Raw genomic sequence first — 23,150 nt, 5'->3', positions numbered from 1 at the left:
GTAGTTCCAGGGTGCTGCAGTGCATTGTAGCTCATTTACATATTGTCCTGATGCAGCTCTCTTTGTAGGTGTTGGGATGATTGCTCCTGTCATTGAGTACAGCAGAAGAGAAGAGAAAGAAAAAGAGAACAACAACAGACTCCCCTTCCTCGATGTCAAAGTGGAATGAACAGTCAATGGAGAACTGCAGACCAGCATCTACAGGAAATCAACACACACAGACCAGATACTCAACCAAAGGAGCAATCATCCCAACATCCACAAAGGGAGCTGCATCAGGACATTATTTAAATGAGCCACAACACCCTGCAGTACCCCAGAACTACAGGCAGCAGAAGAAAAAACATCCAAACAACCTATTCAAGAACGATGGGTACACGATAAGCACAGTCTGCTAGTTCTCAAACAACAAACCCAAACAAGAAGACACGACACAATCAAAGACTCTAGCCACACGACCATATATCAAAGACATCTCGGAGATGACAGCCAGATCCCTTGGCATCATGATGGCCCACAAAACTACCAAAACACTGAAACAGCTATTGATGAACCTAAAGGACATGTACCAACAGCCAGAAAAATGAATGTCATATACAAAATACCCTGCAAGGACTGTAACAAACACGACATCGGATAGACAGGCAGGAAATTAGCCACCAGGATACATAAGCAGCAGCTGGCCTTACACACAGATGATGAAGGACACCACTTTGACTGCCACAACATATCCATTCTAGGACAGGTTAAACAAAGACATACATGGGAATTCCTTGAGGCCTGGCATTCAAACCAGAACTCCATCAATAAACACAATGGTTTGGACCCCATTTACTAACTTCTCAGAAAAAGAACCAGAAATGATATCACCCACCACAACAGACCAAGACACACAAATAGAAAGCGGGACAGAACACCAGCGCTTCACCATGCTCGGTAACATCATCATATGTTACCTCGCATGGTGACAAAACGTCTGAAAACAAACCTTCTAGCTCAGCGAGCAAACTTACAATCTGAAAATTTAATATGTTCAACATCATGTTTATAAATTCATGCAGGGCATGGATAGAATAAATAGACAAGGTCTTTTCCCTGGGGTGGGGAAGTCCAGAACTAGAGGTTTAAGATGAGAGGGGAAAGATATAAAAGGGACCAACCGGCAATCTTTTCACGCAGAGGGTGGTACTTGTGTGGAATGAGCTGCCAGAGGAAGTCACGGAGGTTAGATTAGATTAGATTACTTACAGTGTGGAAACAGGCCCTTCGGCCCAACAAGTTCACACCGACCCGCCGAAGCGCAACCCACCCATATCCCTACATTTACCCCTTACCTAACACTACGGGCAACTTAGCATGGCCAATTCACCTGACCCGCACATCTTTGGACTGTGGGAGGAAACCGGAGCACCCGGAGGAAACCCATGAAGACACGGGGAGTCAGTCGCCTGAGTCGGGAATTGAACCCGGGTCTCAGGCGCTGTGAGGCAGCAGTGATAACCACTGTGCCACCGTGGTACAATTAGTACAATTGCAACATTTAAAAGACATCTGGGTGGGTATATGAATAAGAAGGGTTTGGAAGGATATGGGCCAGGTGCTAGCAGGTGGGACTACATTGGGTTGGGATATCTGTTTGGCATGGACAGGTTGGACTGAAGAGTCTGTTTCCATGCTGTACATCTCTGTGACTTTATGACTGTATCATCTTGTTACTTTTTAAATTTATACTTCAATCCAGTGTGGTTTATTAAACAAAGACAGCCTTGCAAAGAGTTGTCATGCTATTCCAATTAATTTAAATAAATTCCCACGTCTACAAAGTTTCCGCCAAGAATTTAGTTAAAGCTGTGAAATAAACTCGAAAGCAATCGACCAATGCCAACAAGAACTGAAAGGAGCACAGTAATTATGAAGACGACATTGGGACAAGTTAACAAGAGAATCCAAGCATAACCCTGAAGAAAAGAAGAATAGTTTAACAGCATCCAAGTGGTTTGAAAAGAAATTTAAATAAAACATATGGCAAAGAAATGCCAGGTTACAAGGAAGTAACTGACATACAGCATATCTGGATTATCACAGCTGACTTACTGGAACCACAATTATATTAGAAGTTGTCAGATCTCAGGAGTTGAAAATGTGTTGCTGGAAAAGTGCAGCATGTCAGGCAGCATCCAAAGAGCAGGAGAATCGACGTTTCGGGCATGAGCCCTTCTTTAGGAGTGCAGCATCTGCAGTCCTCACTTTCTCCTCGAAGATCTCAGGAGTTGCCTGACGTTGGAGACAATTTGGGGCTTCCGTAGAATCAAGCTTGCTTCTATGTTGTTCCCCACTGTGCTCTTCCAGGTACGGACCCCAATCAGGAGCTGATGTGCAAGCAGCAAAAAATGGAAAGGTTTAATCATTTCTGCCTGATTTCTATCCATCATTGAACTTCCAACGACAGAAAATCCAGATCCAAATCTGGTCATCCTGCAGTTGGAACTGATATAAAAAAGATAAGTTGTGGAGGGAGGATTGGGCAGTCCCAAAATTTCATAAGAAGGAATGATCTCACTCAGGAAATTTCTGACTGTTAGTTTGATGAAAAATTGAGAGGAACATACTGGTAGCAATAAGAGGGATGAGAGCTTGAAACTAAATATAGAATCTGTAATTATTTTGTGAGAAAACTGATATAATTATTTTTGAAGAATGCCAGAGACATTCATAACAGGTCGTGTGGATAGAATCGATTTGAAGGACTGCTGAGAAATTTCCTGAAAAAAAAAGCTAATTCCAATTCAAGAGAGTAATTTTCATGTTGGTTGACAATCATATTATGATTAATTGCAGGAATTACGTATATATGTCTCATTTACTACTGTAATTTTGTATATCTCAATGTACATGTACATTTGCATGTACATACATACATGTTAAATGCACATGTGTCTGTGTGTTGGCACGTGACATGTATGTGTGAGAGAGTAGGGGTGAAGTCTTTCCAAAAATGTACTTAATGCCACTGATGTTACTTCAACCTATCTCCATCCACACGATGCTATTTATGCCCAACTCCAGTGACTCATCTTCAGAACTGGACTTGAAATGGTAACTGCACTTTCTATCTACAAAAGCTGTCAGACCTGCTGAGTCTCTTCAGCCATTTCTGCTTTTGTTTCAAATTTCCAGTATCAGCAGTTTTTTGTTTTACTTTTGGTATTTCCTTACCTGGCACAAGGTGCAGCCTTCAGCTTGGACAACTCTCACTACAGCCACAATGGGGACCCACATAATACAGAAGATGGTCATACACCAACCCAGTGCTACTGTCCAGACAGGGTATTCAACAGGTCCATATGTTGGTGGGACAAATCATCTCTTTAAAATGAAGGTCTAAAATCATATCAAAAACAGAATGATTATCTGCACTTCATTTTCTGTTTGAAACACTAAAAGATGTAACATCTCCTTATTACAGCAAACTCGATGAGATAAGAAACCAGCATGCTCTCCACCACAGCCAGAAGAGCCAATTCTTTTCCCCAATCATCATCTCAATGTCCTTGATGAATCTGTTCAGCCCTGTGAACAAGGAAGCAGAGAGACACCATCAGCCACTTTGTCCTGTCTTCAGGGCAGTTTGTTAATTGCCAAAGTCCATCTTGTACAGGGTGGCACTAATGAACAGGTTAAACCAGAGAAGGGATCACTCTGGATTTCAAATAAGATGAGCAGAGATTTCCCTGTCACCAATCTGGAGAAAGTGAGGACTGCAGATCAGAGTCGAGAGTGTGGTTTTGGAAATGCACAGCAGATCAGGCAGCATCCATGAAGGGCTTCCTGATGAAGGGCTTCTGCCTGAAATGTCGATTCTCCTGCTCCTTGGATGCTGCCTCACCTGCTGTGCTTTTCTATCACCACACTCTCGACCCTGTCACCAATCTGATTACGTATAAAATTTGTCCACAAGTCCCACAAAATTGGTACTTACTCAAGGAGCAGCTCTGGTTTCTGATCTTTGTTGAGATGGACAGGCCTCTGTTATCAGAACGGGGCCATGATGGACGACAAACTGAGTCCACTGTCCTAATATGAAGAAAAGCAAATGGGCCCTTGACCATCTTAAGAAATCCTACCCATCAAGTCTGCACCAACCCTCTGAAGAGCGATTCGCCCAGACCCACGCCCCCACCCTATGCCTGTAATCCTGCATTCTTCATGGCTAACCCACCTTGCCTGCACATCCCTGGATCCTATGTATAATTTAGCATGGCCAATCCACCTAACCTACACATCTTTGGACTGTGGGAGGAAACTGCAGCATCCAGAGGAATCCAGCGCAGACACAGGGAGAGAATGTGCAAACTCCACACAGTCACACCAGGCTGGAATCAAACCCAACTCCCTGGCACGGTGAGGCAGCAGTGCTAACCACTCAGCCACCTCCTTCCAAAGATTCACAAACCTGACTGCCCCTGTCGACCATTGTCTCAGCCTGCACCTGTCCCACTGAACTCATTTCTTCCTGCCTTGACACTGTCCTGACCCCTTAGTTCAGGAACTCCCCACCTACATTCGTGACACACCTCCTTCAAGATTTTTGTTCCCCTGGCCCCCAACGCCTCATCTTCACCATAGACATCCAGTCCGTGTACACATCGATCCACCACGACAAAGGTCTCCAAGACCCCTGTTTCTTACTCTCATGCTGTCCCAACCCGTACCCTTCCACTGACACCCTCATCTGCCTGGCTGAACTGGACCTCACCCTCAACAATTTCTCCAAACCAAATGGGTATCCATGGGCATCCTCATGGGACCCAGCTATGCCTCCCTGTTTGTCAGATATGTAGAACAGTCCATTCTCCGCAGTTACACTGCATCAATCCCACCTGTTCCTCCGGTACATCAATGACTATCTGCACTGCCTCATACTCCCTTGAGGAGGTTGAACAGTTCATCAACTTTACCAACACCTTTCACCCGACCTAAAATTCACCTGGACCATCTTGGCAATCTCCCTCCCCTTCCTGGACTTCTCCATCACCGTTTCTGGTGACCAACTAACCACATATACTACAAGCCCACCGACTTACACGGCTACCTAAATTACACCTCCTTTCACCCTACCTCCTGTAAAAACATCATTCCTTATTCCCAATTCCTCCACCTCCGCTGCATCTGTTCCCAGGATGACTAATTCCACCTCAAATTCCCAGATAGCCTCCTTCTTCCACGATTGCAACTTCCCTTCCCACGTGGTTGATGATGCCCTCCAGCGCATCTCCTCCACTTCATGCACCACCACCCATGAACCCCACCCTTCACAACACAACAAGGACAGAACCCCCCGGTCCTCACCTACCTCCACATACAATGCATCATCCTCTACCACATCCCCCACCTCCAAACGGACCCCACCAGAGATATATTTCCCTCCCCACCCCTATCAGCATTCTGAAAATATAATTCCCTCTGTGACTGCCTCTTCAGGTTCATATCCCCACCAGCTCACACTGCACTCCTGGCAACTTTCCATGCCACCGCAGGAAGTGCAAAACTTGCGTCCACACCACTCTCCTCACCTCCGAGGCCTCAAGGGATCCTTCCACATCCATCAGAAATTCACCTGCACCTCTCCCAATGTCATCTGTTGTACCCAATGTGGTCTAGTCTACATCAGGGAGACAGGGTGCCTTCTTGCGGATTGTTTCAGAGAACATTTCTGGGATACCCACCAACCCCACTGCACTGTGGCTGAACACTTCAATTCCCCTTCCCACTCCGTCAAGGACATGCAGGCCCTGGGCCTCCTCCACCGCCAAATGCTTATCACTGACAACTGGAGGAGGAACATCTCATATTCTGCCTTGGGATCCTGTAACCACACGGGATAAATGTGGATTTCAACAGCTTCCTCAATTCCCCTCCCTCCACATTATCCCAGTCCCAAGCCAACCAACTCGGGCACCACCCTCTGGACCCATCCATCACTGCCCCCTCTGACCTATCACCTTCTCCCTCACCTTCATCCACCTAATCGCTCTCCCAGCTACCTCCCACTAACCCCACCACTCTCCCATTTTTCTCTCAGCCCCTACCCACAAGCCTCATTCCTGCTGAAGAGTTTATGCCTGAAACGTCGATTATCTTGCTCTTCGGATGCTGCCTGACTGTCATGAAGTCTGTTGTTACACACAACCCATTGGTAGCCATTAACAGTCTCCATTAACAGCTATTCTCCCTTCCAGCCAGATCATTATCCATTTCCTTGTCTGTTCAACTATTCTTCTAGCTTTAGGGTCTATTCCCAACTATCATTTTCTCCTTACTCGCTCCCTCCACCATACCTTCTGCAAATAAACTGACATTTTCTGAGCTACCATCAGTTCAGAGGAAGGGTCACTCGATCCAAAATGTTAACTTTGATTTCTCTTCACATATGCTACCAGACTTGCTGAGCTTTTCCAGCAATTTCAATTTTTGTTTCTAATTTACATTATCTGCAGTTCTTTTGGCTTTTCTATGATTATTGATTCTGCACCTTCCAAGCTCATGCAGTATTATTTTGACATGCATTTTGATCTAATACACTCTTAACTGAAACACTTCTGCTCAGAAGGACCTTTGGTGAGAATGAGTCCCTTTGGCAATATAAACATTGGGGAGAAGGTGGTCTAGCTGTAGTAATGTCAGAGGGCTAGTCATTGAGACCTCCAGGGTGATATTTTGAGGGTGTGACTTCAATTAAAATCTGGAATAAAACTCTAGCCTAACTGTAACTAACCATCATTGACTGTCATTTACAAAATAACCCTGGTTCATAAACGCCCTTTAGGGATGGAAATCTGCCATCTTTACCTGGTGGCCTACCTGTAATTCCAGAACTACAGCAATGTGGTTGACTTTTAACAGGCCTTCCGGCAATTGGGGAATGGGCAATAAACACTGGTTTAGCTGGCAATGTCCACATCCCATTGAAAAATATTTTAAAAATCTGTCTGATAAAATTCACTGAGGTTTTCTGTTTAACTCTGGAATCAATGTTGGTTGAATAATCTCTTTCGTGGGCCAGATTTTCAATTACGTTCGGGAACCCAATACCTGGATAAATTCTGCTCCTCTCCCTCTGCTTGTGTTATGTCAACATTGCAATGTAAGTTTTAAAATTAAATGGTCTGATTAATCATAAGGTAGACTTGGCACCTATTTAGAGACAGTGAGTGCCTTGAGATGGTAGGAGCTGCCTGCCTGCCACCGGGGAAGATTACAGCCAGATTGGGTTTATCGATGAGTAACTTTTGAAAACACAAAACTGTATTGGAAGCTTCAGAAGTTTCTCATGGAAAACCACAAGAAACCTGGTTGATTGATCTAATCGGTATTAAGAAGATATTTAATTGCCATCTTAGTTACTGAGTAAGTATTTTCATTTTGCATTATGACCCAAATAGTGGGGATCTATAGCAAAAGTTCACTCTTCCAGCCGCAGTCAGAACAGTGCATTAAAAGTGTAATTGCATCATATTAAACAATGGCTGACATTTAGCAAGCTACAATACAGTTTAGACCAAATATGTATACTTTTGACCTGTATCCAGTAAGGAAAATGGTTAACCATGATTAATTGTATTTAATCAAAGGAAGAACTCTATAAAGTATCCAAAAGAGTTGGAAGTCTAAGAATTGGAGACATTTTGGAATTCAGCAAATGATGAACGAGGAAAATATTAAGAATGGGAGAATAGAACATGACAGTGCATTAGTGAGATACATAAAGTTGGACTCTAAAGCTTCTCTAGGTATGTAAATTTTTTTTAAAAGCAATATCAAAAGGGTGCCCATTACAAGAAAAGCCAGGAGAAATTTAAAAAGAGGGCAAGGATACAGCAGCAAAGCTAAACCAATACTTTCTATCTATCACCATAGAAGAAATTAAAAATATCCCAGAAAAAGTTAAGAATCTATGGACTAATACAAATTAGAAACTCTGTTTCAAAAATGTCAATACTGGCAAACATGTCAATACTGGTCCACAGTTAATGCTTTTATTTGAATGTAAGTGTGAGTTATGAGGAAAGTGCAAAGATGCTTTTTGGTTTTGGAGAGGCTTTTTGAGTGGGCAAAGAATTGTCAGATAGAATAAGGTGTGGAGAAGTGTGATGTTATGTACTTTCATTGGAAAAATAGAAATAGAGTATTCCTTTAATGGTAAAAAATTGGGAAGTGTTGAACTTCAAAGAATTGGTTTCCTTTGTTCATCAAACACCGAAATGTAACATGTAGAGACTGCAAGCAATTAAGAGACTTTTATTACAAGAGGATTTTAGTAAAGGAGGAAAGGGGTCTTACTGTAATGGTATAGAATCTTGGTGAAACTATACCTTGAGGATTGCGCATAGTTTTCACCTCCTTACCTACCTAAAGATATACTTGCTGTAGAGGGAGTGCAAAACAGGTTCACCAAACTAATTTCCATGAGTGTCCTACAATCAAAGATTAAAGGGTCTTTATTCTCTGGAATTCCTCTCTGTTTTTCTTCTTTGAGGAGAATGAGTAGTGACCTCAATCAAACACAGACCTTTTAAGAATCCGATTCATTAAATGTAGGAAGAATGTTTCCCATATGGATAGAGGAGTCTCAAACCAAGGGATACAGTTTCAGAAAAATTGGCAAACCAGTTATGTCGAAATGAGAAAGAATCTTCCAGGCCCAAACATACCTTCCAGGTAAAACAGCACTTGCACATCTCACAATCTCGGCTATTGCATTCGCTGAAAATGTGTTGCTGGTCAAAGCACAGCAGGCCAGGCAGCATTCAGGAATAGGGAATTCGACGTTTCGAGCTGCTCGAAACGTCGAATTCCCTATTCCTGAGATGCTGCCTGGCCTGCTGTGCTTTGACCAGCAACACATTTTCAGCTGTGATCTCCAGCATCTGCAGACCTCATTTTTTAGCATGCTGCTCACAAAACTGTTCCCTCAATATGGAGGAGACCAAGTGTAGACTGGGCGAAAGCTTTGCAGAACATCTACATTCTCCCTGCAAAAGTGACCTTGAGCTTCCAGTTACATGCCACTTTAACCCACCACCTTATTCCCTGGCCAACTCCGATTTCTCTTCAGAGACCCACTGAGCTTTTCCAGCAATTTCTGTATTTGTACCCTCAGTTATCTATTGTCTAAGATGTTCCATGCAGATTAACTCTCCACCCATCAGTAAGGCCTGAGACATCATGTCAATTATTTCAAGGATGAACTTTTTCACTCTCTCTCTCTGGTGCTGTACAGTGCAGCCAGAAAAGTTGTCAGAACTTGAAATGAGTCTCTGCATCTACACTGACTGAGCAGAGCCTGGAAAGGCCTGGACCCTCTCATGGGGCCCTTTCACTACTGTCCCTCTGACCAATAATCCCCTTGATCATTTGTGATGTGTGATTCATTAGGCCATAAGCTAACACCTTCCCTTATTAGTCTCACTGAGCTGTGTGTATCTGAAGTGGTGGATGGTGTGTATGAGCCCTGTGCTGGTTGATGGAGCCTAGTGTTCGCCAGCTCTGGTTATTGGCTTGAACAGAGAGGACAAGAATCAATTCTCTCATAACTCACAAGTCACTTTATTAATGTTGTTCGTCAATACATGTGTGTAGCTAAAACATTTGTTGGCATAGAACATACTTGTACACTCACTAGAGTCTTCTGACACTCTCTGAGTAGTCACAAAATATAAAAGCTAATACCCAAGCAGTATAGCTCCTGATGACGACAAGGTCTGACGCCTCACACTCTCAATGTTGGCACCGGTGGTCTTGACGTAGGGTTTACTTCTGTGATGGTCAGTCTCTGGAGTTTTGACTGGCTCCATATCCAACAGTCATCTTCTTATTCCTTTCCTTTCTAAATGTCTGTCTGTGCACCATTGGCTCAGGCTCATTTGCTTATCATATGCCTTTACCTTATTGGCTCTGACCCACCGACTTGGGCAGCTTGTCCAAATAAGGGTTTTGCATTACCTCATCTTCCTTTGGCATTACTTCATCTTTCCAGAGAACTTAGCATAAACCAGTTTCAACTTCACACCAGTGCCTGGACACAGGCCATTTTAGTTCACAAGCCGCTTCTTCCTGCATGCCAATAATTTTGCATTCAGTATTTTTCTGCAATGTGTTGGCAGCTTGTATCCCTCTCTCTCTTTTCCTGCAGCCACTGGCTAACATCTCTCCCCTTTTTATCCAAAGATACTTATTTTAGGATCATTGTCTGTTTCTTTCTGCAAACCTCTCCTGGGATGGTCAGTATCCTCCCATTGAATAAGTTGCATGTTATATCGTTATAGTAAAATAGAGAAAAGAACATGTAAAGAACACTAAAGAAAAGTATAATAATATAAAGCAAACATGCAATAACGAAGATGAAGAAATAATGCATATATGACTTAACTCAGTGTTTTCATAATATTCCTTCTGTTTCATGACAGGCTCACCCTCAAATCTCTGCACAATTTCATTTGTCTACCTTCTAAGCTGACATACATTGGGTATGATAATTAGTAATGCACATAGAATCACAACTACAGCAACATGTGACAGAATTCTGATCCACAGATGTATTTGAACATGAGATCTCCTGTTCCAGAACCGGTCTTATAATCTGGGTTCCCGCAACAACTCCTTTGCTGTATCAGGAAGAGTTCTAATTATTTTAGTGTGTGGGGTCCAGTGATGGATTATCTCTTATGCATGTCTGCTTTCAGGCCCCGTCTTACCCCCTCCAATTGTTTTGATACAAATGGGCCCTTGGGATCATTTACTGCTGTCAATTGACACTTGTGTTTTCCTCCCTGCTATATGAAGTTGTCTCCTAACATGGTGATAGTTTTTACCCCTTTCACAGGCAATATTCTTCCCTGTAGCAAAAGTGTCCATCTGGCGATTCAGTTTCAGCTAACCGAACCATCTTTAATCCTTCTGTCTAATAATAGCTGTACCGAGGTATGCTCCATCAATAATTGTAAGTGGGTTCAGCTGTACTATGCAGGTAAAATGTTGCACTGCCCAGAAACAGCTAATACGTGTTTTTTACATGCTGTGTACCCTGCTCTACTGGTGACACCGTGTGTGATGTGTATGCTACTGATCGTAATTTCCTGTGCGTCTTCTGTAACAGAACTGTCGCGAGGGTGGTGGCTGTGGTGGCTACTTTGGTTAAAACTCACAACACCAGGTTATAGTCCAATAGGTTTAATTGGAAGCGCTAGCTTTCGGAGCACTGCTCCTTCAGCAGCTGGTTATGGAGTATAAGATTGTAAGACACAGAATTTATAGCAAACGTTTACAGTGTGATGTAATTGAAGTTATATATTAAAAAAGACCTGGATGGTATATTAAGTCTCTTATCTGTGAGAATGACCACATTGGTTTCAGTTCTTTTATACGTAAATTGCAAAACATTTTTAAAAAATTTACATTCTCAAGTGAACTTTAACAATTGGTGTCTGTCAGCCCAGATAATGTATTGAAGGTGCATGTTCCCCTGTGTGATACTGTCAGTGCCACAATGTTTAGACTGATACTCATCTAAAAAAATGAATTTATGGAATCAAGCAGTTTTTAAGTGAAGGAAAATGTATATCTGCAAGTACAAATTCACCCCACAAACTTATAGATGTGTATGTAGTGCAATGGGGTTACCTGCAGTGTGCCATGAACCCAAGGTCCCAGTTGTGGCCATCTCAATGGGTACTGAACTTGAATATCAGCCTCATTGCACTTTCCACACACACACACACACACTCACAGTTACACCCATGTATACACTCTCACACAGACACTCACAACCACCATCACTATCACTACCCTCCGCCCCCAACCCCACCCTCCCTCCACACATATAAAAGTTTGTGGGGTGAATTTGTACCTGCAGACAGACATTTTCCTTCACTCAAAAACTGCATGAATCCATATTAGATCCGATAAATTCATTTGTTTAGATTAAAATCAGTCTAAACATTGTGGCACAGATAGTATCACACAGGGGGACTCACACCTTCGATATATTATCTTGGCTGACAGGCACCAATTGTTAAAGTTCACTTGAGAATGTAGATTTTTAAAAAAAGTTTTGCGATTTACATATGAAAGAACTGAAACCAAAGGGGTCACTCTAACAGATGAGAGACTTAACCAACAATCCAGGTCTTTTTCGATATATAATTTCAGTTACATAACATTGTAAACTTTTTGCCATAAATTCTGTATCATACAATCTTATACACCATGACCACCTGATGAAGGAGCAGCGCTCCTAAAGCTAGTGCGACCAATTAAACCTGTTGAACTATAACCTGGCATTGTGTGATTTTTAACAGTTGGATTTGGGGTTGTCAGAACGGGCGCGGCAGCTAGTGCTTGCTTTAGAGCTGCAATGTCTTGTTCCATTTGCACACCACATTCTTTTTTAATAACTCCATCAGTGGGGCTACCTTATTGGTCAATGTGGTCCCTTTAATGCCCTGCTAAGCTTGGGAAGGATCTCAACCTTTGACATCCCACAGAACAGGGAATCTGCCAATTGCCTCTACCTTTCATTTGTCCATTTCTTGTTTTCTCAGTGACAGAATCATTCCCAGATAAGTCATGTCCTACTTCATATCTGCGCTCTCTTAGGGTTCACTTTCAGACCCAACTCATGACACAATTGCAGTAATTCACTTAACAGCTGATAACGTTCCTTTTTAGTTTCAGTTTGAAAAAGCAAGTCGTCTACATACTGCACCAGACATTAAGGTTTCGAGAATTCTTTTAACCCTTCACTTAGACATTATGGACGGGGAGTTAGGAAATCACTGAAGCAGGGCAGTCCAAGTATATTGCTGGCCTTGGAAAGTAAATGTGGGTTTATATCGGCATTCATTCTCCAGTGAGTTGACCAAAACACATTACTTATGTCCAAAACTGTGACCCATTGCGCATCCTCACTTTGCTTGACTACGATCTCTGGGTTCGTTGCTATGGTGGGGGCTGTAGACAGGGTGGCCTTGTTCAATGTCCAGTTATCTACCGCTATTTGCCAGCTACTGTCTGGTTTCGTAACTGGTCAAATAGGTGAGTTGATAGTGGAAGCTACTGGTCTCCGTATCCCTTGTTGCAGAAAACTATTAACTTCCTGACCTCTTCTTCTGCCTGTTTTGGAAAACCATACTGCTTCGGTGATTGTTGTCTGGATCCTGTATAAACACACTCTTGGCCAATCATGTTTATGTTGTGGTTCTATTTGCCGAGCTGGGAATTTGTGTTGCAGACGTTTCGTTCCCTGTCTAGCTGACATCCTCAGTGCTTAGGAGCCTCCTGTGAAGTGCTTCTGTGATCTTTCCTCCAGCATTTGTAGTGGTTTCAATCTGCCGTTTCCGGTTATCAGTTCCAGCTGCAGTGGTCGGTATATTGGGTCCAGGTTGATGTGCTTGTTGATTGAATCTGTGGATGAGTGCCATGCCTTTAGGAATTCCCTGGCTGTTCTCTGTTTGGCTTGAACTATAATAGCAGTGTTGTCCCAGTCAAATTCACGTTGCTTGTCATCTGCACGCGTGGCTACTAAGAATAGCTGGTCATGTTGTTTCGTGGCTAGTTGGTGTTCATGGATGCGGATCGTTAGCTGTCTTCCTGTTTGTCCTATGTAGTGTTTTGTGCAGTCCTTGCATAGGAGTTTGTACACTATCATAGACTGGCTGTTGGTTTGTGTGCTGTTATGAGTCTTAGTGGTCGCAGTAGTCTGGCTGTCAGTTCGGAAATGTTTTGATGGTAGTGTGGCTAGTCCTTTAGGTTGCTGCATGTCCTCATTCTGTTGTCTTTCCCTCAGGCATCTGTTGATGAAGTTGCGCGGGTATCTGTTTTTGCCGAATACATTGTATAGGTGTTCTTCTTCCTCTTTTTGCAGTTCTGGTGTACTGCAGTGTGTTGTGGCCCTTTTGAATAGTGTCTTGATGCAACATCTTTGTGTGTGTTGGGGTGGTTGCTTTCGTAGTTCAGGACTTGGTCGGTGTGTGTGGCTTTCCTGTATACTTTGTGGTGAATTCTCCGTTTGGTGTTCTCTGTACCATCACATCTAGGAATGGGAGTTAGTTGTCCTTTTCTTCCTCTCTCGTGAATCAGATTCCTGTGAGTGTGGCGTTGATGATCCGGTGTGTGTTCTCTATTTCTGTGTTTTTAATGATTACAAAGGTGTCATCCACATATCTGACCCAGAGTTTGGGTTAATTTGCGGTTTGTTCTAATCTTTGCATTACAGCTTCTGCTATGAGTCTAGAGATGGGTGAGCCCATGGGTGTGCCATTGATTTGTTCATATATTTGGTTGTTGAATGTAAAGTGTGTTGTGAGGCACAGGTCCAGTAGTTTGAGTATGCCATCTTTGTCGATAGGTTCAATGTCCTATTGTCTGTTCTGTATGTTCAGCAGGTTGGCTATTGTTTCTCTGGCTAGGGTTTTGTCGATAGAGGTGAACAGTGCCGTTACATCGGATGAGACCATGGTTTCTTCCTTGTCTATGGTGTACTACTATTATAGGACAAGCCAAACAGAGAACAGCCAGGGAATTCCTACAGGCTTGGCACTCATCCACAGATTCAATCAATAAGCACATCGACCTGGACCCAATATACCAACCACTGCAACGGACAGCTGGAACTAACAACCGGACGCACCAGACTCAAACCACTACAAATGCCGGAGGAAAGAAGCACTTTACAGGAGGCTCCCAAGCACTGACGATGTCACCCAGACAGGGGACAAAATGTCTGCAACAAAGAACGGTAGGTCAGGCAGCATCCAAGGAGCAGGAGAATCGACGTTTCGGGCATGAGCCATTCCTGAAGAAGGGCTCATGCCCGAAACATCGATTCTCCTGCTCCTTGGCTGCTGCGCTTTTCCAGCGACACATTGTCAGCTCTGATCTACAGTCCTCACTTTCTCCTTCAGGGGAAGAACAGCCACATAAAAGTGATTATATAGGCCAGAATTGATTAACAATTAGCAAACTGTTAATTGCAGGATAATTAGCAAGCTGGGCACCTTGCTTCAGTCACGTAATGTCTGGACAGTGTCAGTTAGTAAATGATAAGCAGGCGTTAGTAGACAAATAGGTCATTGCAAAGAGAAGAATAGCTCCATCCAAAGAGAAGAATTTATCAGGTATCAGTACAGTTGCAAGGCCAACTGCCTTAGCCGGGCATGAGAAAACACAGACTTTGAGCAAGCAAGCACTAAGATGAAATTTAAAATGGTTTCCAGGCTTTTAATATGTGACAAAATAGCTGCAATGAATCTAACAATTCTCCCACATTCAGACAGTGCACAAATTGAATTCATGCTGTGGCCATCTATTTGCATTGCAAACCATCCAGCCAGCCAGCTGAGCTAACAAGATCCTTCAGTGTGGGGCTGGAACAGCACAGCAGCTCGGGCAGCATCAGAGGAGCTGGAGAATCGACGTTTTGGGCAAAAGCCCTTCATCAGGAATCTGCCCAAAGCTTCAATTCAGGTTTGGGCTTTTGTCCAAAATGTTGATTCTCCTGGTCCTCAGATGCTCCCTGACTTGCTGTGCTTTCCCAGCACCACACTCTTGACTCTAATCTCCAGCATCTGCAGTCCTCACTTTCTACTAACAACGTCCTTTACCTACTGTAGGTCCGATTATGACCTCGCTGCTTCAATCAAATTTCATTTACTCATTGTCCCTATCAGTTTCTCCCCCTTTCCTGCCATACTATCAACCATTCCTTTGTCTAACTTTCTTTCTCTCCCTTTGGGCTTGGTTAGCTCATTTCCGTCATCAGCTTTCGTACAGTTTCTTCCTAGGTACTATCAGTTCTGAAGAGAGGTCACTGGACTCAAAACATTAACTCTGCTTTCTCTCCATGTATGCTGCCAAGACCTGCTGAGTTTCTCCAACAATTTCTGTTTTTAAATCAGCCATTTCCTCTCTTTTCCCCAGGCTGCCACCAGTGAACGTGTGCGTGAAGGTGACGAGAATGTGGAGCGAGGTAACTGGTCCTCGAAGATTGACTACTTGCTCTCAGTGATCGGTTCTGCTGTGGGTTTGGGCAATGTATGGAGATTCCCGTACCTGGCCTACAGAAATGGAGGAGGTATTGTCATGAAATCCAAAATACAGGGGAGAAACAAGCACAAAGACAACAAGTAAATGGTGTAAAAAAAAATCACATTCAAAGAACCAGAGAGCATTTTTAACTTGCGGTCTCCAACGGTTATGCCATCCGCCCTTACTCAACACTAGCACTGTGATCAAGTTTCAAATATAAAAACAGTATGTGTGCAATTTAACAAAAACATACAATCACAAACAGGCACTACAAAAATAACTTTTGACAAGATGGAAGTTGCTGCTGACTTCAAGACATGCAAATAGTGACTGGTGGATTACTGTCGCAGGTGGTGTCACTTGTGATTTCCTTTGGAGAGCACACAGGAGAACTGAGGACAGCATCTCAGAAAGGGCTTCAATTTCAAACATTTTTGCTCCACTGAACCTTTTGTAGTAACTCTAACTTATTTGTGCTCAACAGCATTTCAGTAAATTTGAGAGGGTAGCTGAGATCCTGCATTGAAAGTATTGTTGCCAATCGAAATGATTAGATTAGATTCACTACAGTGTGGAAACAGACCTGCTAAAGAGCAACTCACCCAGACCCATTTCCCTACGTTCACCCCTGACTAATGCACCTAACATTATGGGCAATTTAGCAAGGCCAATTCACCTAACCTGCATGTCTTTAGACTATGGGAGGAAACCGGAGCGCCCGGAGGGCACCCATGCAGACACTGGGAGAATGTGCAAACTCCACACAGACAGTTGCCCGAAGTGGGAATTGAAACCAGGTCCCTGGCGCAGTGCTAACCACTGTGCCACCCATATAGTGTATGCACTTAACATCGCTATTCAACTAATGATCGTCCATACTACTACTGCTCATGTCAAATTATGCATCTCACAAAGAATCAGAGAATCCCTCCAATGCAAATAGAGGCCATTCGGCCCATCATCTCTGCACTGTTTATCCCTGCATCCCTGCGTTTCCCGTGGCCTAACCACTTGGTCTGGACATCCCTGAAGACTAGGGACAATTCAGCATGGCCAGTCGACCTAAACTGCAGACCTGGAGAAAGTGAGGACTGCAGATGCTGGAGACCAGAGCTGAAAATGTGTTGCTGGAAAAGCGCAGCAGGTCAGACAGCATCTAAACTGCAGACCTTCAGACTGTGGGAGGAAACCAGAGCACCCAGCGGGAACTCCTGCAGACGTGGGGAGAAGCTGTAACCTCCCCACAGTGTGAACAGCCCGGATGTTGCCGCTCTCTAAACTGGGAATCCCGGTGTGAATAGTTGATAGGCAGAAGGATTCCAGCCGCTATCTCTGTAACTTTCCAATGGGGGTAGGGCAGTAAAGGCCAGATTTAACTGTGGGAGAGCCGTCACTGGAAGTAATTGATGGACAGGATCGGGGTAGTTTATATAATGAGGAGGATGTTGATTGAGGGAGTGTATTCCCACCGGTATTTACAGATGCACTCCAACAACACAAGCCGCACCACGTGACCGTCGTTCGTTGGGTCTCGCGCGCTCCAATTCGAACTCCTGGCCGTTGGCCACCAGCTGCTGCGGAGCGCGAACGCACGTCAGAACTACAACTCCCATGAGGCATCGCGGGCAGTCCATCTAATACCAAACGTTGGACTGCACTGCGCAAGTGCAGGGATGGCTAACGGCACCGTGGGTAATGTAGTCCAAACAGGATGTGTTGGCGGAAGTCTTGCGAGGAGAGTCAAAAAGCTAACTGCAGCACTGAAAGGCGCAGGAAAATGGTGTTTTTGATGTTATGAACAAAAGGGAATAAGAATGAAGGGAAAAGATAGTGAAAGTGCCTAGAGGCGGAGGTTGCTAACCGTTGTGAAGTAGCGATTGTACACATTGCTCAGAGCAAAGTCAAGATACAGGCTTGTGGGCAAATGGAAGGAAACTGGAGAGGGCAAACAGGGCAGCGCTTATATAGTTAATGGTAGGGCCCTGCAGAGTGCTGCTGAGCAGAGACCGAGGGATGCAGCTTCACAGTTCCTTCAGAGTCGCAGGTAGACAGGATTGTGAAGGAGGCGTTTGGTACACTTACCCTCATTGGTCAGTACATTGAGTATAGGAGTTAGGATGTACTTTGTGACTCTCCAAAACATTGGCCAGGCCACTTAGGGTCGTCTAGTTATCATTGTTGATCGTCAGGATAAACTCGTCTGGACAGTGGTGAGACCACTTATGTAATACTGTACTGAAACCAATTCTGGTCACTCTTCTATAGAAAAGGCATTGTCAAACTTGAGAGGACACGGAAATGTTGCTGGAATTGGAGGGCTTGATCCATTGGGAGAAGCTGAATAGACTGGACAAAGTTAAAAAGCACAAAACTAGGTTATAGTCCAACAGGTTTATTTGGAAGTACTAGCTTTCAAAGCGCTGCTTCTTCATCAGGTGAGTGTGAAGGAGGACAATTTTTAAAAACATTCTTCTTTGGAAATAGAACCAGTTTTACTCAAGATTGGGATACAGACAGACTCAAAGCCTCACACCTATAAGGTGGTAAAAACAATGACTGCAGATATTGGAAACTAGATTTTGGATCAGTGGTGCTGGAAGAGCACAGCAGTTCAGGCAGCATCCAAAGTGCAGCGAAATCAAGGCATTCTCTGAGCTGAGATGTCACCTGTTGTGATAAAACCTTAAGTTATCTGGAGAATGTGACTGAAAAGAAGTTCTGGGATTTACATATTAAAGAACCGAAACCAGCAAACCCATTCAAAAAGATGAAAAACTTAACAATCTAGGTGTGTTCAACATATCATTGTGTCACTATAATTTTTTGCTATACATTCTGTGTCATAGGTCCTGATTCATAACCACCTGATGAAGAAGCAGCGCTTTGAAAGCTAGTGCTTCCAAATACCTGTTGGACTATAACCTGGTGTTGTATGACTTTTAACTTTGTCTGCCCCAGTCCAATACTGGCTCCTCCAAATCATGAATAGGCTGGGCATTTTTCCCTAGATTATTGGAGTTGCGGGGTGACCTTAGGGTGGTTTATAAAATCATGAGGGGCATGGATAGGGTGAATAGCCAAGGTGCAGATGTCCAAAACTAGAGGGCAAAGGTTTAAAGGGAGTGGGGAAAGAATTAACAGGGAATCCAGGGGCAATGTTTTCATGCAGAGGAAGGTGCTTTTATGGAACAAGCTGCCAGAGGAAGTTGTGAAGGCTGATACAATTACAAAACTGGAAAGGCAACTTTTATATCAGATACATGAGGAGGAAGGTTTGGAGGGATATGGGCCAGACATTAATGGGACTAGGTCAGATTGGGATGTCTGGTTGGCATAGACGAGTTGGACTGCAGTGTCTATATCTGTGCTGTATGACTCAATGATTCTATTCTAACCACCAGGTCGTTGTACCGCTCCAGTCTGAAATCAGGTCCTCAAATCATGTAGGCGTTTGAAGATACCATGCATGGCCATCTGTAGTTTCCTGCTGTGAGAGTCAGCACATTGCACCAGTCAAGCTTCAGTCATGAGGGCAGGAATGTAACATTGGGCTGGGTGGCAATATCTGAAAGACAGTAAAGGCTTGCACACAAGGGTGAAGAGTTCAGTGGTGTAAAGCTGGCTTGTGAAGATTTTTGGTGGTTTTTATTTATTGATTAATTTTGGTGCAGGGATTTCCTGGTGGAAGAGTTTGAAATGAGTGTGATGCTGGTGAATGATTGGTGTGTGTTAGGGTGGGGAAGTCTGTGTTCATTGAAGGATAGCCTCACAATCTCATCGTACCCATGTCGATGGGGTCAATGTCACCTTGTCCCTATCTCCTCTTTCCATTTTCTGACCCTTCCTCTTTCCAAGACAGGAAATGGTGCACAGAGGTAACTTTGCAGCTCTCCAATGGCCAGGACGAAATGGAGAATGTGGTGCATCACCCCAAACTTGGAGAATCTCTCTGACACTCCTGGAAAGATTGCCCTCCTTACAGGAAGCCTTATGGTGTCACACTGTTTTGCTACATTCATGATTCTTTTCCCTGGTCCACAAGCATGACAGAAACAGCTCTCCTGAGGAAAATGGAATCAATGTCAGTAGCATCATTCGACTGCACTGATTGTATTTTCATTCCAAGCTTTAATCCTATAAAGAGGCCCTTTCCAACCTCCTGGCCATTGGAATAATGCATTTTCCTCCTGACAGTCATTCTGAGGCTGCCAAGTACAATTATCAAAGTTAAATAAAAGCAAAATAACGCGCATGCTCGGTGCGTAAAACAAATAGAGAATGCTGGAGAAATCAGCAGGTGTGGCTGACCTAAGGTTTTAGGAGCAACACTGTTGTATAGGTCCCTGAATGTTGATTGTACACAGAATCTAAATACAAAAAAGATGCAATCTACAATCTGCAGCCACACTCTTCTGTCAACAACATTTCATTCCAGTATTAATACGAAATGAACTATTAGTTATGAAACCTGGTGACATTAATATTCAAGCAATTTATTTGACTTTCCCTTTTCTATATTTTGCAGGTGCTTTCCTTATTCCCTACATTCTGATGCTGACAGTCACTGGGATGCCAATGTTTTTCCTGGAAACTTCCTTTGGGCAGTTTGCTAGCCTTGGACCGGATGCAGTGTGGAAAGCTGTGCCCATGTTACAGATTAGTGTTCTGAGCAGTCTTGATTTGGCAACAGTTTAAATGAGCAATTGTGTTTTATACCCATGAATATAGTCACTATATTTACTTCACCAGATGTTGGTGTTAGATCGCCTTGCAGAGATGTTGTTCACAATTAAAACAGTGGAATATCCCCTTTCACTGTTTCAAATTCACTTTCTGAAACGGTGGTAGAGGCAGGAACCACTACAGCATTTAAAAACAGTCTAGATGATCACTTGAAACACCAAAGGATACAAGGCTAAGTGGTGGGAAATGGGATTAGAGTAGATCAGTTCTTGATAACTGGTACAGAAACAATAGGTTGAAGAGTATCTTCCTATGCTGTAACACTGTATGACTTGATGTCATTAATTGAGGTAGACAGAGTGGAGATGCTGGAGAGATCCGTTTATTGACTTCTGAATTTGACAGAACCTATTTGTAAAAATGATGTTGTAGGTGATTCTGCTGGGATCTGCAAGAACCTCTGAAACTTGAGTGAGTGAATTAGTGAAGACCCTTTCCAGTATAATTATCTTAAGGAGATGTTAATGGAACAGGGGAGTCTCCTTGTTATCCAAACTGGTGGAAGACCTTTGTTACTCCACGTTCATAATGTAAGCATGTTTGTGTACTATTTTCAAACAGATAGCTTTGCAATGAGATTTAAGTAAAACAACAGTTTCCTGTAATAATCTCGTGTCCCTTGATTTATAGGCATAAATCAGTTTCAGCCTTGGGCAAGCTCAACTATTGAGTTTTCATTGTCGTTTGGGGCAAAGATTTCTGAATATTCACTGCCCCTATTTTTGATTGATTGATGAAATTCCAAAAAATTACAGTCCAAAATGACTCACCCTTTATTGTAATATAGGAAACCTTCCTCCTGCGTTGACCATGTCAATCCCTGCAAGACTTTTGTATGATGGCATTAGATCACCTATCATTCTTCTAAACTTCATCTGCAAATTTGGAAATATGATGTTGAACCCTGACTGAAGAGTCATAATGAACTCAAAATGTTAACTCTTTCTTTCTGCACGGATGCTACCAGGCCTGCTGAGTTTCTCGAGTGTTCTGTTTGTTTCTTTAAGATTCCCAGCCTCTGCAGTATTTTGTTTTTCTTCAAATCATTCCTACAGATTATAAATAGCTGGAGCCTAAACACTGACCCCTTTGGAACCACACTAATTGAAGCTTACTAAACAAAAATTGAATCAGTTGTTCTTATACTCTTTCATGTCCATTAATCAGTTCTCAATCCATGCTAATATATTCCTTCCCCAACTCCCATGTGCTCTAATTTTTTTCACTCCAGTGTGGAACCTTTTTGAAAACATTCTGAAAACCTAAACCGACAACATCTATCGGTTCTTATTTAATATATTATTTAGATCCTTAAACTCTCCCAGGTTTGTCAAAGATGATTTTCCTTTCCTAAATCCATGTAGACTCTTCCAAATCCAATCATATTTTCTAAGTGGGTTGGAATTGTGTCTGCTTCTAATGGATCTACGTTTGCTTTTGCTGTTCTATTCCTTTTTACATGTATATAAAAACATTTACACTCTGCTTTTGTTTCTCACTTGTTTAGTTTCATAGTCCATTTTATCAATGTTTTCCTTGGTTCTCCTTTACTAAAATGCTCTGAATCTTTTATTTACTTTCTTTTTGACACTTTACAGGTGTCTTCCTTTGATCCATTATGATCTTAGATTTGTTTTGTTACCTGCAGTTGGAACACTATACTTGGGAGGTTTCTGTGCTTTAAAAGAATGTATTTTCATTGCTAATTACAGAGAGTGAAATTAGCTGGTATGCCTCCCACCTCATCCAGGCAGAATCAGCAGTGAGCTCAGAATCCAAAGCGAGCCTTAAAGCACTACAGGTGGGCACTTATGAAACACCATGAAGAACATCCCACCCAGTGATGATACCAGACAACTTGATTGCTATAAGAAAGGAATCACGCTCCTGCCTACACCAACTGTTTGATGGTGTGCACAGTGTAATACTGTGGTCAACTGAGTCTTTAACAAATCATTTGACCATTAATTATTTGTGTATGATGAGAGAGTTACTGACTTTAACACCCACCAATGCTCCATGCTTTGGGAATGAGGTCAGGGAGTGTACAGGAATGTTGTGGATTAGCCTACAGTTCCATATAATATCTATCCCCACCAAAAACATATGCTGTTGTGACCTGTGGTATTCCATCATCTTTGTTTGTCTTTCAGTGTTAACCATTAAATGTCTACTGTCGTACCTTTCATTTTGGGTCGTAATCCACCCATAGCTAATCTTTATCTTCACCGTTTATTAAATCCCTTTGTTTATATTTAATATAATCATTTTTGATTGAACTACATCACTTTCAAACTCAATGTAAGATGCTATCATTTACTCTA

General features: G+C 42.9%; 1 protein-coding gene across 1 annotated transcript in view; it reads left to right on the top strand.

The window, feature by feature from the left end:
• Nucleotides 1-23,150, top strand: part of LOC132820040 (sodium- and chloride-dependent neutral and basic amino acid transporter B(0+)-like) — a 169,232-nt gene that overhangs the window by 17,578 nt on the left and 128,504 nt on the right. The window contains exons 4-5 of the mRNA XM_060831960.1: nt 15,976-16,129; nt 20,609-20,732. Coding sequence (XP_060687943.1) covers nt 15,976-16,129; nt 20,609-20,732 — 278 coding nt within the window. The remainder of the gene's footprint in view (nt 1-15,975; nt 16,130-20,608; nt 20,733-23,150) is intronic.

This window comes from Hemiscyllium ocellatum, chromosome 11, assembly GCF_020745735.1.
Source record: "Hemiscyllium ocellatum isolate sHemOce1 chromosome 11, sHemOce1.pat.X.cur, whole genome shotgun sequence".
Taxonomy (NCBI): Eukaryota; Metazoa; Chordata; class Chondrichthyes; order Orectolobiformes; family Hemiscylliidae; genus Hemiscyllium; species Hemiscyllium ocellatum.
This window is presented reverse-complemented; position numbering and strand designations above follow the sequence as displayed.